General features: G+C 44.2%; 1 protein-coding gene across 12 annotated transcripts in view; it reads left to right on the forward strand.

Annotated features, from left to right (window-relative positions):
- Positions 1–17,141, forward strand: part of WDPCP (WD repeat containing planar cell polarity effector) — a 3,071,480-nt gene that overhangs the window by 2,843,056 nt on the left and 211,283 nt on the right. For 10 of the 12 annotated variants that reach the window (XM_069608194.1, XM_069608201.1, XM_069608197.1 and 7 more), the window contains one exon: positions 10,485–10,626. The exons of the other annotated variants lie outside the window; for them this stretch is intronic. In XM_069608194.1, coding sequence (XP_069464295.1) covers positions 10,485–10,626 — 142 coding nt within the window. The remainder of the gene's footprint in view (positions 1–10,484; positions 10,627–17,141) is intronic. 12 annotated transcript variants of the gene reach the window in all.

The following is a 17,141-nucleotide window of genomic DNA, read 5'->3' on the forward strand; positions in this document are numbered from 1 at the left end:
CTGCTCACTTTGGTGTAAATGAAAGTGTTTAAATGCACCGCACGGGTGTATATGAACACTTAAATTTACACCAAAGCGACCAGCTTCAATGTTGCATTGTGCAAAGTTGAAGTTGCTTGCTGCGTTGTACATGAAAGTATGTTTGTTCATACTGAGCAGCACTTGCTGGAGTTTGTCATAGTAAAGTGTGCAGGATATAGGGTACGAGCGTGGTGGTCATATTCGATAGGGCAGGTGGTATGGTTGTGAGGAATAGAAGTGAGGAGCCTGTAGCGTTATGGAGTATTGAGCAGCAAGTTTTCATTTTTATAGGTAATGCCCTGCTTGCATCCGGAGAGGAACGGCAACAGCTTGGTGAGATTGGTCTCCCACTTGACACTGTATCCCCTGAGCTGGTGAGGCGGACCTTTTGTTGGTATGCACGTTCGTATGAGGCTGAACAAATGTTCTACAGTGAGGTGATTGAGACTGGAGCGTGTTTCAGGCTTTAGGCCAGTGTCTTCAAACTTTTTTGGCATGGGCCCCCCTGAGCAAAATGCGGGCAGGCCGGGCACCCTCAAAAATGCCAAATGGGTATGAACAATTGCGTGCCATCGCTGCACCCTGCTTCCAGTAAAGTCCCTGGGCTCAGCCACCTGCTCTCACCACAGTCTGAGCTCCCTCATCCCATTCCCCTAGCCCAGTTCCTGGGCTCTCCCTAGCCCACCACAGTCCCTGGGCTCTCCCTACCCCACCACAGTCCCTGTGCTCTCCCTACCCCACCACAGTCCCTGGGCTCTCCCCACCTTGGTCCCACCACAGTTCCTGGGCTCCGCTCACCCTGCTCTCAGCACAGTCCCTGGGCTCCCCCACCGTTTCCAGCACAGTCCCAGGGCTCTAACCTGTCCCGCTCCCACACCCTGGTCGAAGGTGAAGCCCAGGGACTGGTCTGAGTCATTCCCAGGGTGCCCCCAACCCTACACTTCATCTGCGCTCATATAGTCCCAGGGCTCCCCCAGCCTGCTCCAACCAGTCCCTGGGCTTCCCCTACCCCACTCCCTGCATAGTCCCAGGGTCCCCTCTCCTCCAAAAACAACCCCGGGGCTCCTACACCGGCTTCACAAACAATCCCAGGGCTCCCCACCCACTCCAAAAACAGCCCCATGGCCCCCTCCTTACCCATATAATTCCGGTCCTGTGGCATTCCTCTGACTGGATTCAAAAACCCTAGAAGCACGCTCTCTGGAAAGTGACACTGAGCATGCTTCCAGGGAATGTATTTCCTGGTCAGCCATGCCCAATGACCCTAAGCCTGGCCCTCGTCACACTGAGCATGTGCAGCTGCGGCCTTGTTGGCATTGGATATACACAATGTGCATGTCCCATTCCACGCCTCTTTTTTCATGTAATTTCAGGCTGGTGTCCCGCCCCCTCCTCCCTGGGCATCAGGCCACGCCCCCCTAGGTGGAGCACACCCCACAGTTTCAAGACCTCTGCCATAGAATATGCCACCTTCTGCCTCGATTGACTTCCCCATAATCATTGCTAAAAGTAGACATTGGGCCTCATTAGGACCCTGGCGGAATGGGTTTAACGGCAAAGGTGCCGGCGCCGTTAAACCCATTCCGCCCTATTATGAGGACCCCTTGCGGGACCTGCTCTGGACGTCCTTTGAGGGGACCAGGAAGCTAACAACGGGCCCATTATTAACAGGCCCATGGTTAGCTCCCTCCCCATTCCCATTGAGCCCTATGGGGCTCAATGGGAATGGGGATTTATTTTTACCAGGTCCATGAAATGGGCAATTACCGGGTCCGCCAAGGTCGGCATGACCCGGTAATTGCCCATTCCATGGACCCGTTAAAATTTCATTACCAGCAGCTGCCATTCCCTTAATAAGGGCACGGCTTTCACCAGGGTCCTAATGAGTCCCATTGTTTCAAAGTACCAACCCCAGTTCTAAAGCCCTACTGGGTCTCTTCCTTAATATTTTTGGACCCAACCCATTCAGATATTTTATTTTATAGTACTGGGCCCAGGATTTTCAATGACAGATCAGTTAGTGAGATCAGCCTATAGTACTGTCGCTGATCTATATTTCCCTTTTTAAAAATGCAAATAATTATATGTTTAAACCAAGGACTTGGTGCCAGTCTAGAGGCAAGCACAGCATTAAACTATTTTTATAGAAGGGAGTCCCATACTTCAGGGAGAGATTTATAGAGATCACCAGGCACACTGTATGGACCTGGCGCCTTTGAATTTTTTAGTAGGGTTAATATAATTCCCATAATCTCCTTCACATCTAGTGAGGCATTAAACATACAGAGGAGGTAAAAGAGGAGATCTCAGAATCCTGGGTCCCCGGCGGTAGTACATAGATTCCACTGAAGTAATCAAGCCATGCTTTTTCTGAGATGATATCTACAATAGTGTTTCAATGAGCCATCCGTTTTACTATTAGCTATTATCCTCCAGAATGTTTTTGATTTCTCGAGAGCACACAGATTGTAATGAGGCCCATTTATTTTCTGCGTGCTGTACTTCGTCTTCGTTGATTGCTTTTTTATGAATCGGTCTAGCTGTTCTAACCTTTCCTTGGTTAGAAGCCAAGATTTTAAACGGTACTTTCTTGACTTTTTTGCACTACTGGTCAAACCATAAATACCTACCTTTTAACTTCCTTGAATTTAGTTTAGTAGATTGAAGAGGACTAATTCCAGTATTAAGTGAAACAGCAACTAACAACATTGAAATGATCGGATCTATGTGATCACTACGACCCCCGGAATTCCGACAGCCGAAAATGCTGATTTTTTTAAAACTCCCTTTACACCACATAAATATGTGGGGGAGACCCCCGCATTTCCCCCATACTTCTATTATATCCCATACTCCCCCCACATATATATGTGGTGTAAGGGGGTTGAAAAAAAAAAGTCAGAATTTCATGAGTCGGAATTCTGAAGGTGACATTTTGGGCAATTACCCAATAATCTGCTTCCAATCTCAAACAGAAATCAAGATAAAGCCCCTCTACTTCACAACTGAATCACAATTGTTAAAAAGTGGAACATAAAAATGTACAGGTCAGGAAATAAAATAATACAATATTTTTTTCCACTAGGGGTACATTACTGTAGGTAGCGCAATAATAAGTGATCCATGCATTTTACAATCATTGTTCATTGTTGCCTATGTGGTAAATTAGCTTAGGAAAAATACTGAGATATTAATTACCTATTTCTGGCAGACGCTGTTCCATAATCTGGCTTCATGCACTCAAATGCTCATCAAGATTATTAACACTCAACAGAAAGCAATATCAAGGCTCATTTCACATTGCCAAGTTTAGAAACTGTTGCCTTCTCAGCCAAGCTCTATGCAAGACTTTTGTTACCAATTATACCTGGTTCTTATTCTCAATCGATTGCATAAAGCTAATGCTTCAAAGGTGGATGCATTGCAGCGAAATGAACAACTGTCTCAGATACCTTCTTCTTAGGTTTCGGTAGGCTGGGCAGATTAACATAAAGTGCATTTCATCCTCTGCAGTGCTATTGCAATGATAATATTTATTGGTTGTTAAAGGATCCCATATGTGTTGCCTCTGGGCCAGCGGGAGTATCCTGATTCTAAACTTGATGTATAACAACCTCACGAATCTGGGCTTTACAGAATCAAGATAATTTTCATAACCTACTTCTATTTTATTTTCACCAGTATGTGCTCAGTAACCTAGAAGCCTGTATGCTAGTCTGTTCCTTTGCATCCTCCATATCAATTATTTATTTTTTTAGCTGTATTTTTTGATGCAGTATTCAGCAAGTGCGGTGTCACAGAACTCCCTGTGGCTGAACTCGAGGCATGACTCTTTCACATGCTGCCACCATTTTAGATTCCACCTGCCCTCACTTCCTTGGGACAATATTGCTTTGAGTGCAAGTCTATAATGCCTTACCGCTGGTAAGCTCCTGATTCTCGCCCAATACATAATCTTTCCCCTGTCTCCTCAAGCATTCTCTTGTCCACCCACCTCCTTAAAAAGCATTCTGCCGATCCTACATGTACAGCAAACTATTGTCCAATCTCTATCACTCATTTTCTAGGCAAATTTCAGGAAAAGCTGCCCATCACCCAGCTTACTCTCCACACTGAATCTGTTGGTTGTCTCCATTACCATCAGCCTGGCTTCAGAGCAGCCAGAGGCACAGAAACTGCTCTCCTGAACACTGGTCAAGATCTTCTCACTAATCTTGATTCCAGCCTTCCGTCTGTCCTCATCCTCATTGGCGTTTCCTCTGCTTTGACATGGTCAATCAGACCATCCTGATCAATCGACTCAGTGAGAACCTGGGCATCATGGATCAGGCCCTGGAGTGGTTGACCTCCTTCCTCCTGGATGGACCCTCCCAGGTCCAATTTGGGTCCTTTCTCGCCACCACATGTGGTGCTCCTCAGGGCTCTCTCCTCTCACAGTGGCTCTTCAATTTCTACTTTGCCCCTTTGGCCCACCTGATCTATACCTTCTCCTCTAACTTTCACTGTTATGCGGATGACTCTCAGCTCTTTTTCAGGCTCCCCTCAGCCCCCTCTTCTCTTTCGTTCATTCCTGACTGTCTATCCGCGATTCAGGATTGGTTGTGCCTCCAACGATCTCTGCCTTAATGCCAGCAAGACGGAGATCCTTCTCATTGGGAGCCCTGCTCCCGCTTTCCCTCTCTCACTCTGGCCGCCCTCTTGGAGCTCTCTTCCTTCACCTTCCTGTGAGGCAAAAAACCTTGGTGTCCTCTTAGTCTCCACTCTCTCCTCACATCACAGACCTTGCCAAGAAGGCCCACTACCAACTGTGCTTCCTCAGAGGTATTCTTCCTTTTCTCACTTTCCCCCAGAAGGTCACTGTCTCCAGAGCCCTGGCTCTCTCTAGGCTGGACTACTGCAACAGTCTCTTTCTCAATCTACCTTCCTCTACTCTGCGCCCTCTATAAATAATCCAGAACAGGACTGCGAGATTTGTCCTTGGCCTCAAGCCCAGGGACTGTATCTCTCCAGCCCTGAAATCTCTCCACTGGCTCCCGGTGGCTTCAAGGATCAATTTCAAGACCCTCTGCCTCGTCCACAAGGCTTTCTGGGGCCGGGCTCGCACTACATCCAACTCGCTCTTCCAAAATACCTTCCTTCTCGAGCCCTTCGCTCAGCTACCTCTACCTCTCTGAGGGTCAGACGCTTCTCCAGGAAGAGAGTAGGAGGTAGATCTCTCTCCTCTGCAGGTGCCTCCCTCTGGAGTAGCCTCCCTGCCCCTCCCAAACTTGAGCAGGACCACCTTAAGTTCTGGAAGCAGCTGAAGACCTTTCTCTTTTTGTATTGATTTACTTGAATACAATCAACCTTTCAATATATAACAACATTTATGAATTCTATGCATTTCATTAAACACTTGTTATCACAATTAACTGTAAAAAAATTTTGTACAGACTTACATAGTATGTCTGTTTTTTCACATCTCTTCACAAATATTGTGTGTCTAATTACAATATTCAGACAATATTTTAAAAAAATGTATCCAAATTTAGTGATATCAATAAATTAACAGCCAGTCTAATAGACGTTCATTTATAATGAAATAAACCATTCCACAACGATTTGCATGTTAAGGTGCAACAGTCACTAAACAAAGTTAAAAAAACATCTTCCTTTTCATCAACAAGGCAGGGCAGCGAGTAAGCAAATGTTCAAGAGTTTTTGGTTGTTCCTGTTTTTGACAAATTCTACAGATATTTCTTTTTTTAACAATCATATCTCGTTTTGCTAATCAATCATTTGTATGCCACAGATTGAGTTGAAACCTCATGAACTGGTCTCTGTTTGGCAGCTGGAAATGTAATGCTATATGATTCTGGAGTATGTAGTCGATATACAAAAATTGATGTTCTTGAAAGGAACGATATTTCATACATTGATCTTTCATAGCGATCCAATCATATCGCAATAGTTTCATTTTGGATCTCACTGGGTTGTTCTTTAACAGATCATGAGATACTCTTGCCAGTGGCATTGAGGCAAGGACCTTTTGTTTCCATGTATGCATGATCTTATGCTCTGTGGACTTTACATATGTGGATAAAACGTCCATTAAAGAGCCCAGGCGACAAAGCAATAAGCACTTCCTATAAAAGGAACACATCTTCCACGTGTACAAACTATTCAAGGACAAGAGGCTCAGTTCATTCCTCAGTATGCACATTGGTTGGCTAAAAGGCAAGGTTAAGACTCGTTTCCTGAAGAAACTCTCAGTTCGTTGCCAAAAATTCTTAGCACGCCAAGTTTGAGATTCGGTGCCATATGTAATAATTGGCACAACCTTTTGCTTGTAGTACCGGCAGTAGGGAGAATTTTCCATATTTTGCATGCAAGATGCGTGCTTGCGCCATTGCTGTTCTGATATTTCTGTTTAATTCCAGCAGATGGGGTCAGTCAGAGGCTTGATTATTTATTTATATTCATCAACTATCTGCAGGGGTTTCTTTTGTAAGAGCAATTTGGAAGAAGTGTTTGGTTGCACTTATCAATACCTTGGATTTCCCCAAATTCACAGTGAGAGTGTTCAGGTCAATATACTTGCCCAACTGAGTTAACAGAGATTGCAAGCCTCTGGGAGTTTTGCCAGCAAGACAAGGTCATCAGCGTAACAAAAACAGGGAACCACATATTTACCTAGCTTGGGAGAGTCCGAAACAATATCGGCAAAATAAAATTTCATGTCTGAAATAAAAAAATTAAAAAGAACAGAAGCCATGACACAGCCCTGTTTCAAACCTTTATAGGTCGAAATCGGCGCTGTCAATTTTCCGTCCAAGGTCAGGCGTACTTGGATAGTTGTGTCTGAATGCAATTGCAGTATCCAATATTGTATGTGTAATGGACAGGTCAATTTAGCCGTAGTCAAATCACACAGATCCCAAACTCAAGACTCCACCACTAGAATGGCTAATTATTGATCGTTCAGCAGGGAACCACCATCCTGGCTCGAGCCATCAGCTTTTGGTAGGTACTGCAAACCGTCTGCACCCTCTGTTATCTGTCATCCCACAAGTCGGGATCTACTGCCTCATAGGAAGGCGGTGCTATCACTGGAATGTTCTGGTGGTCCAACTCACGCTCAGCGACCTGAGGAACACCAGGCCCAACACCTGTGCCCAAGCCAAAACCAGATCTCAGCTGGACACCTAACAGCCTCGCCTCCCTTTATCTAAAAGCTCATCTCTGCTGTTACGGGGGCTCAGGAGTTGGTAAGGTTCGTTTTTGCATGGAGGCCATGGGGATGGATCAGTCAGACTATCACCTGCATATGGATATGGGCAGATTCTTTATGTCCTGTGAGCGAGGAATCACGTTTGTGCGGGCTAGCTGACCCTGATGCGTGCCCCAGCACAATTCACTGTAGTACGTCTGGCTAACCACCTTCCCTGTGCCTCGGTCAGCTCACGTACATGTCCCTGGGCCCACATGCACCGTGCAGGTATCTTGCTAGAAGCTCCTTGCATAAACTCTACTGACAGGATAAAAACCCAGATCTGATCAGTGCTGTGAGCGATCTGTCCACAACGGGCTCCTCTCTGAAAGCAGGTCCTGGGGGACCCTCACATCTGGCATACACCATTACCTGCCATCTTGGGGTCAGGCAGCCGTGCATTCTCGGACTTCCAATGCTTGTCTCGTGCATGGGTGTGAGTCCTTTTCCCAGTTTGGATCGCCAGCATCCCCAGGTAAACAGCCCTGCATTCCACCACCTTTCGGTCGAAGTTTCAAGGTGAAAAGAGGGGGGTCAGCAAGCACCAGTTGTGGGAGCTCACATGCTCTGCTCCAGTCGCCGTCTTGGCCACACCCACCGCTGGTTTCATTTCTTAAAAGGTCTACAGGTACTTTATCTGGTCCTGGGGCCTTATTGGACTTTTGTTCTTCTATCTCATTAACTGTAAAGATCAGGAAAGTATACTCCCGCACGCTCTTGTTGTTCAGATGGTATTACTACTACTATTTCATCGGCAACATCAACTGAATAGAGGTTTTTTTAAATGGTTATACCACTTGTCCTCTGAGATGATGGCATATATTATTCGTTATTCAGCCTCCTGTTCTTCATTAACCAATTGCCAAAATGTTGCGTTATCTTTCCTACTTATTGTACTGATCAAATTAGCCTGTACATTATTAGTATGCTCTTTTTTCTTAGCAGCAATAACTTCCTTATATATTTCCCTTAAATTCTCTTGCCTGCTGTTCCTGGCATTTCTAGCGCAACAGATTAGGTTTGCCTTAGCTTGCCTACAGTCAATGTCATACCATTACATTCTATTTGCTGCCTGATGTTCAGTTTGTTTCGCCGGTTTAGTCAGTATTGATTTTATCTTTCCCAAATTGGCATTGAATAGAATTATGGTATCTTACGAGGCTAGACCTCCATCATCATATATTAATTCAGTGTATAGTAGTGATGCCTGATAGATGTTCAAGAGGACCCCTCTTCTATCAAGATTGTGCCACTTAATTTCTCTTCTTGCTATGCCCCCGATCGATAGTTATTGGTATCCCTGTGCTAGACCCCTCGGCATTATTTGATGACAGTGAAACTGTAGGTTTTGCTGGCTCACCATCCTCAGTTCTCCCATTACAGGCTCTGTGGTTAAGTGAGGTCCACATTTGTGCTGTGTTTTTTTTGTTTGCGAGCTACAGTGTCTGGAATGTCTCAAGCCTGGTCCTCATCCTCAGACTCCCTCAGTTATCCCCAGTGGTTCTTATTTGAGGTTGAGATCTCCTGCTACTATTACATGACCTGGGCCTTGGGTTGCTGCTCTCCATGCTTCTATTCGGGCCTAAATTGGGTAGAACGCACCTGGCCTAGCTCCAGGATTCTGCCAGTTTTATACATTAAGTAACAGGATGTCTTCCCCATCTCCTACTTTGATATGTAATTCTTGTAAATCCTTGTTATTATTATCGACATACCTAATGGCAGCCTCTAATGAGGATTTTAACCATACTGTTTGTCCCCTACCGTGTCTTTCGCCTTTGCCCTTATGGGCAGCATTATGATAAGTTGCATACCCCTGTAGATTAATTGGTCCTACTGCCCAGGTTTCCTACAGGCATACAATATTAAGCCATTTTACAAAGTTCATCCAGCCATGATTGCACCATTTTTAGCGAGCTCGGCTACATTCCATGATATAATATGTACCTTGTGCGCATTTGCGGTCCCCCTGCTCATAGAAAATGATGGAGAGGGCATGTCCAGTCAATCCGTAGTTTTCTGGATGAGCGTACGTGGCTGTGTATTATCCCTATGGCCACCTACGGTTGTTTTTCCCCTACCATCATTTGAAACCAGTGATTCTACTGGGACCGTGCTCTTCAGGGGTCATGGGGGTGGAGGGGGCCTAGGAGCAACCGGCTGCTGTTTAGGCTGATAGTCTTCCGTTGGATTTGGAGCCCTGGCAGATCTACCCTGTGACTCATGCAGGCATTGCATGTGTGGGGTAGAACCCACCTGAGTTATGGGTTTACCTAGCATACTCGTCCTGGGGTGCTAGCTTTTTCTAATAGCTCTATCTGCTTTCCCTTCCTTGGGATACCTTTGCTCTTAAACAGTGGTTTACTTTTAATCACAATATTGACACCCTGTGGGGGCACTTTTTAAAGTTTATATAGACAACAAACCCTCTACCAGGTCATCATTCTTCAGATCCATACCAACGTAGTCATACTCTGTCTTCTTGAATCTCATATCGGAGGCAATTTTTGATGTCCTCACAGATAATGGAATTGCAACTTCTTCTTGCCCTTAGCCAGTGAATTACCTTGTTTATTAACGAGTATTTGGGCTCTCTAAAATTACCATTTAACTTTAAGACCTCCACTAAAGCTGGTCAATGTACCAGACTCGGCTGTGTTTAGCATTTTTGTCTATCCTGGTTGGGTTACTTGGTCACCTAAAATATATCCGGGCTGGCTATACCAAGATACAGGCCATTGTTCCACGTAATCACGCATATGTTTGCAAAGTACAAAAATGCCACGGCACGTCCAGAATATATGTCTAGACTACAGCCACCAATGTAAGCTAGTTTAGCCCCTTAACACTCATATTTGCTTTACCCAAATGCAATGCCACAGTAAAAAAGCAAATTCACACTGACACCCTAGGCAGAGCTAGCCATGACGTAATAACACTTATGTGTTTGCTTTACCCTTGATTCCAAGTAAAAACGGTCATGCCACATTAAGACAGTAAAAGCAGACTGCCACTACTAACGTATGTCAGTGTAGCGGGTAGAAAGTTTATTTTTCATTGTAATAGGCACGTTGGCTTGATAGAAATCCCACGCAGCGCGCGCAACTTGAGTTTTAGGGACCTCATTACAGGGCGGGAACGTCAATGTGTTTTACATCACTGTGGCGGCTCCATTAAATTCACGTCGTGTGATTTCCTTTTTCCTTTCTTTTAGACTGCGAGGATGCCCTGGTTCATGCTACTGCAGACTTATCTTTGGCGCTTCGAGGGGAAGAGACCCCCACGGAAAGCCGCCCCCCCTCGGGTTCAAACCGACGTGCCTTGCAGAATTCACCACAGAACATTTCTATTAGCAGGTGAGATATGTTGGCTGGCTGTGTAGCATTTCACGTTGCAGAGCGGGGCTTGTAATGGCATTTTTTTAATACAATATACAGTACTGCTGGCCAAAAACGACTTTGTCAAAATGTAGGGCAAAGAAATGCAAATATTTCCACTTGACTGAATCACAAGATATAGCTTGGTGTTATAAACCAATCGACTGGTTAAGCACGCTTTGTCAATTCGTTTGTGCAATCTTGGGTTCTAAGAGTTTTCATTACCACTTTCCCTCTTTTGCTGTCTGTTAAGATAGCTGAAATGGGTTCCAGCAGGTGCTTAAATGGCTTTTCATTGTGCAGCAGAATTACAGGATGGCCTCTGTTCTTTCCGAACGTGAGTGCTTGAAAGGCGGTTTGTACAATAATATATACATTTCCTATAGAAAATGTCAACTCAAGTGCATTTTTCATCATCTATATGAGCATAGTTTGCAGTTTACATGTATACGTTAAAGACATCTGGGCAGACGGGCAGTCTGTTCATCAAAAGATTTGATGTAGGTTTCTGTTCCATAGAGAGTCAGCGAGGCCTGACCGGGTGCTTGCCTATTAGCCAATGAACAGAGGCGCAGGAGATTGTTCAGCATTTTCAAAGCCCAGCGCCACCAAATACAGTGATGGCTCGACAATTCACTTACATACACGTATCATCTGGTGTGTAAACTTTCTCATTCTATAATTGATTTTCGAACTCTGAGCTTAAAGAAATAACTAAGGCATTGCTTAGCGCTTTAAGTACTGCGTCTGTACATTTTCATCCTGAATTACATCGGAAATCAGATGAAAGCACATTTAAAATTGAAAGTGCTCTATTGTAATAGCGTTGTCTGTCAATAGTTCAAATACTGGGTGTGTCATAGGCAGGGACGTCATTTCACCAAAATGCCAGGGTTAGCGGAAGTGATATCGCATGACCCTTGACCTCTGATGACATCACAGGAAGTGATGTCATTTGACCTGACCCCGAAGTGACATCATGGGAAGCGATAGAACATGACCGTTCACCCCTTTAGTGAGTCTAGCCATTATTGTATAGGATTCCAGAAAGACAAATTGTTTGTTATTCCTATTCTTTCTTATTTAGGGTCACTACTCAAAGTGTAACACTCGTGGAACCCCCTGTCTTTTTTAAGAGGCCTCAACATAAATTCCAGCCACTGCAGAAACAAAGATCCACAAGGTCACAGCCCAGGAGCTTCAATGTAAAAAAAGAAATTTTAAAAAAATCTGTTTTTTTAAGGGTAGCAAGGGAAACCTCAGGGGTCACAGTTGCGACTCTTGGCGACACCCGAATGACGTCCCTGGCCATAGGGCATAGGATTCCATAGTGTGCGACGCGCATCAACTAGTGTCGAAAAAGTCTGTATATAAACAAGTGAACCATTCACACTTCCTGATAAACTGCTTGCGTTCTAAACAACCATGACAAAGAGAACTTTGGATAATCTCCTATTGAATACAATTACATTATTTCTATTGGCTTATATGTAAGAGTTCAAACAGTTAAACAATGACTTAAAACGTCAGCACTGGCACAGCAGCATAAATTCTTATTTTTGGTATAGATCTTTGCAAATGAAAAGCATCACTCACTCTGTTTTTCTGGCTTAAATGTCTACTCTATTCTGGCAAAGTGTCCAAGCGCAGAATTCCTAAAATGACATTAAGGCAGAGAGAGGAAATGACAAAACAATTTTCTTTGCAAAATCATCTTCTAATTGATTACTGAAGTACGATCAAGGCCTTCATGGACTAGACTAGAGTGAAATCAACTCAGGGCGTGTTTATCGCTCTTGATTCATAGCTTAGTCCAGACCTGAGCAGTGCCTCCATAGCACTTTAAAAAAAATAACAGTGGCTCTCAAAATAGATGACCAATCAAACACTTTAAGACTTTGACAGAAAACTGCTTTTTTGGGTAAGTCGCATGAATTGACGCTGTTTTGATTGATGGTTTTCGTTTGGTATTCTTTGCACTTAAAATGAAAGCCTGGAATATTTTATTTTATGAGTTTTATATAGCTCTACACTGCAGCAAGGAACTTCAAAGTACAATTGAGGAGTTGGTTAGGATAAATGGCAGACACAAAGGAGCAGGATACTTATAACCCACGTGCAGGTGGCACTTAGGCTTAAAATACAGCAAAGATATCGTTGGGGTGGTCAGGAAAGGTCCCCACAATCAAGAGGTATTTTTTGTTGCACGTGCCATATTTGTGACTGAGGGTACAGCAAACTGGGCACAATGTTGCAATTTTATATGTATCCAGTATAGTTAAATGTGAATGGGATATATTACTTGGTGTTACTTTTTGGTTAAACTGATACATATTAGCTTTGCATGCACACAGAAAGACAAATGCTAAAACCGCCAAATGAAATATAAATGCTATTCACATATAATGTGTTTTGGAGTGCATAGACTCAGGCAGTGAGGAGTCGCTATAATGTGCATGCGAGAAAAGGGGCCTGTCCTGCAAGAATCCACTGTAAAGGAAAGACATATAAAAGGGATTTGTGAATCTACATGTGGGCTTTTTTTAAACAGATTAAAACACGTCAGTCAGGGGTTGACTTTGAGAAACTGGTTCTGCAAGGTTTCAAAAGCCAGAGGATAGGTGAATAAGTAACTACAACTTTGGCGATGGTCGACTCAGCTGAAGGAGCCGGCCATAGTTTTTTCTGGTCTGATAAGTATCATAAATATCTCCTGAATGCATGGGAGCTTGACATAGGGTTCTCGCTATTTGTTTTTGGCCAGCAGTAAAACATGGGGTGAGTCAATGCTCGGAGGTAAAGTAATTGAAACACAGGAGTTTCAATTGTATTTTCAGATGTGCTGCGCGTGGTGAAATGGCAGATACTTAGATTGGAATGTTCCGAGGGAGACGTTACCACGGAATGAGATAGTTATCGCTAGTTCAAAGAAGAACTGGTTCACTCAAATTTTTCCATATTGCTTGAAGTATTGATGCGAACCATTTCCAAAAAAGATGTGTTTTACATATGTGCTGAAGATGGTAGTTAAGATAACAGCTGCCAATAAGAATGCAGGAATTTGAGAAAGATGAGATTTCTTGTAAGAGGTTTTGTCCAATCACATGTGAGGGGATTGTAAAAAAGTATCTGGGAGTGTTTAACCGTTGCAAAAATGTATCAACTGATGTGGTTCGTTGAGACTTGGGTTAGTTTAGTTACAAGGCAACATCTAACTGCTCCCCGAACAATTGTACAATAAACTTGATTTAATTACAAATGTGCACGTGTTCCTCAGCCAGTGGGCCTCCTTGGTTTGAGGTAATTGGGGGTCTGCCCCCACAAATTGGTGTGCCAGATACAAGCCCAGACTTTCTGAGACATTGGGGGTCTTCTCTTGGCACCCCTCGACTGCGGCACCTCACTGCAGGGACCAGTCTTCCATGCACGGTGAAAGAAAGGTCTGCAGATGCCATATTGGTTAAGGTCCGTCTGCTTCTTGGAGGCATGGTGCCGTGGTCCAGCTGTGCTATATGTCTTGACGGAGCACCACATCGGAGTGCCTCTCGTTCATGTGAGTTCACTTTTGGGAGGGAAGCAAGCGGGGAAATGGGGTTGTTTCTTTCATGTAAGGAGTTTGTTAAGGGTAGATTTGGAGTGCGTGTGTGAAGTTAGTCAAGGTTATGAGGATTGAAAGGGTGAGTGCTTTGAGGGTGTGAGTGAACTGTCTTGCGTTGTAAGTCCCTTGCATATATTTTTTACTTATTTGCTATTTTAGAGGTGTGAGGTGGTATTCCGCCTAGCACGGCCATTGTAAAGTTTGTCCTGATACCCTTCAGTTTGCTTCTGTGGTTGGCAAGCGCCCTTACCTAGAGGTGAGGTGGCATCTTATGGTAAATCCACCCATAGACAACTTCCTGAAGTATACCCGTGGCATCTTTCATACTGTATTGACTGTGCAGCAAAACCCTCGCCTCAATTTTCTTGGTTAGGCAAAGTAGTGAAGGGGAAACTTCCTGAATTTTTTTTTTTAGATAAGGCTGTACTAATAATGCATAGAGCAGGAGTGGCGGTGCTGTAGTGAAAAGCATTGTACTTCTCCTATGCTCAAGTGGGGGAGATATCGGCTGGTGTGTTTTTTTCCTAAAATGTTGTAAGAGTGAGAAGTAGAATTAAAGCAAGTAGCTGAATGGGGTAATTGTGATATATAAACAAGTACAGTGAGTGAATGTGGGGAACGATTAAGCAACTGGCTAGAGGGAAAAGGGGGGTACTTTGGATGGACATATTTTTAGTGCCGTGGGTTCAGCTTGGTATTGTTTTTGTGAAATGAACTTGGATAAATTGGGGTGGAGTATGGAGACTCCGTTGAATCATTTATGTCCGATACTTCCTGGCTACAAGTCAACAATTCTGAAACACCATAGGGAATGGCTGCTGGTAACTAAGGGTAACATTATTAGTTATTGCCCTATCAAGGGAACCTATAGTACAGGGATATTGGCGAACATGCATACTTTCTTGACTACAAGGCACAAGTGCTCGAAACTAGAGAAACAGTTAAATGTCTTAGAGCTATGGAGGAGGTATGAAAAAGGCAGGAAGTCCCATAGTGTTCAAGTATCGGAGGGGGGGCCGAAAAAGGAGGGTGCAGGAATTCCTTCTGCACCATCCCCATATGGGTGCTAACCTTTATTGCCTGCAGAGGGGTACACAAACCCTGAGTCTGTACCTCCGTTTTCCCCAGCGACCTCTCCAGTGTTTGCAAGACGAACACAGGTGATGCCTTCATGAGCTGCAGTGCCTGTGAAGTGGGATCTCGAGGGAAGTGGAAGGGTAACTCCTTCAATGGTTAGGGCACATCGAAGTCCCAACTGGCACATGCAGAAAATCACCAACACGAACAGTACCACTGGCACTAGCATCTTGACAATCGTTCCCATCCACGATGGTGCCTATGAAAAAAGATCGGGCCATTCACTCTCCTGTATTCTAACTTCCATCTGTATATGTTCACCGAGGGTGTACATGGGCTCTATTATTATTTGCGGGAGAGAGCCATTTGCCACATTGTTTGGGGGCATGTAAGTGCAGCAAGATTCTCCATGTATTTTACAAACTCCTCCTTCCATGTCCCTGAGCAGATAAAGCACATACCGGTTCTGCTGCATCATCAACTGGATGGCTCTCAATTCAACCTTAATCGCGTTGAATCCTTGTTCAGTGTCATTCGCTAGCTGTATCAGTTCATTTCCAACTATTTGCAGCCATTTAACATTGGCTGCAGCTTCTATCCCTGGCACTAACAGAGAAGCAAAACATGTCTCGTCTTTATTGTACAGTCTGTGTTGATCAGGTATTTCTTTGAGCAATTGAGCTGAGATTGACGATAGGTAGACCTTTTCTTCATCTTCAAAAGTATGTTTCCCTTCTTCTCTAGCAGAATTCAAAAGGCTGGAGGCTGTAGTGTGGCTGCAGAGGCAGTGGGTTATGTTAATGATCTGGGGGGTACCCATGCCGCGGTTTCATTATCAGGTGAGCTTCTGGGATCACAAGAAGAGCTAAGTGCAGCGTGGACAGCAAGCATATGCCCCTCCATGATGGTCAGAGGTGCAAGAACGCCTGCTGACTGCAGACCCAATAGGTATCCATCACTCCAGTGGTTCCTTTCTTGAGATCTGGAATGTTTACTATCACATTGCACTTGTCATTGTAACCCACAGAGACATTGTCTGCATTATAGAAGAACAGTTGATATTCACGTTTCTGCACCTTTACCAGCTTCTCTTTTGCTTCGATCCATGTTAGCTTTACTACGTGTTTCCCCCAGTATTCTTGACATGTTTCGTTCACCCTCTGAATTACTTATTTGTTCTGTCCTATAAGTCATCCTGCCATACGGCTAAGCAAAGTCTCTTCCCACCGATTGGCCACAAACCTCACTCCTTCTAGCTACATGTCTGGTCTTTGCAAACACTGTACACTTCTGACGTTGCGGGCGCACTGCTGTTCATTTGGATACATCATCAAAAGGCGTATACTGTGCGCTTTGAATGTGCTTTGCAATCTACATAGTGCTAGATGGACAAGACATTGAGCATCCAAAAACGGAAACCCCTTGTGGTAGCAATACCTTTGGTGCTCCCGACGCCTGTGGTATTAATGAGCAAATATAAAAATTCCCATTTACCCTCTGTTTCCCCACTGAGCTCATGTCCACGCACCAACTGTTAGTCATCTCTGGATGGTGCTCATCCTCTATCATATCAAAACCTAAACCTCTATACTCGTCATATCGCTTCCTAGATTGTCTTTTGAAACAATTTAATATACTTGCATTTATCATGTGTAACTTTGCTCTGGTAATACATCATTCATTGTTTTTAATAGCACGTCCCCATATGGCAATGTATTAGTATGACTTTCCCATATTGTGGTGTTATCCCTGTTTTTGATATGTACTTCTCCCTCGGATATCCGCCGCCCTTTTATATGCTACGCCTATATAAAATGAC

This window comes from Ambystoma mexicanum, chromosome 4q, assembly GCF_040938575.1.
Source record: "Ambystoma mexicanum isolate Mex_15411 chromosome 4q, UKY_AmexF1_1, whole genome shotgun sequence".
NCBI classification, from domain to species: domain Eukaryota; kingdom Metazoa; phylum Chordata; class Amphibia; order Caudata; family Ambystomatidae; genus Ambystoma; species Ambystoma mexicanum.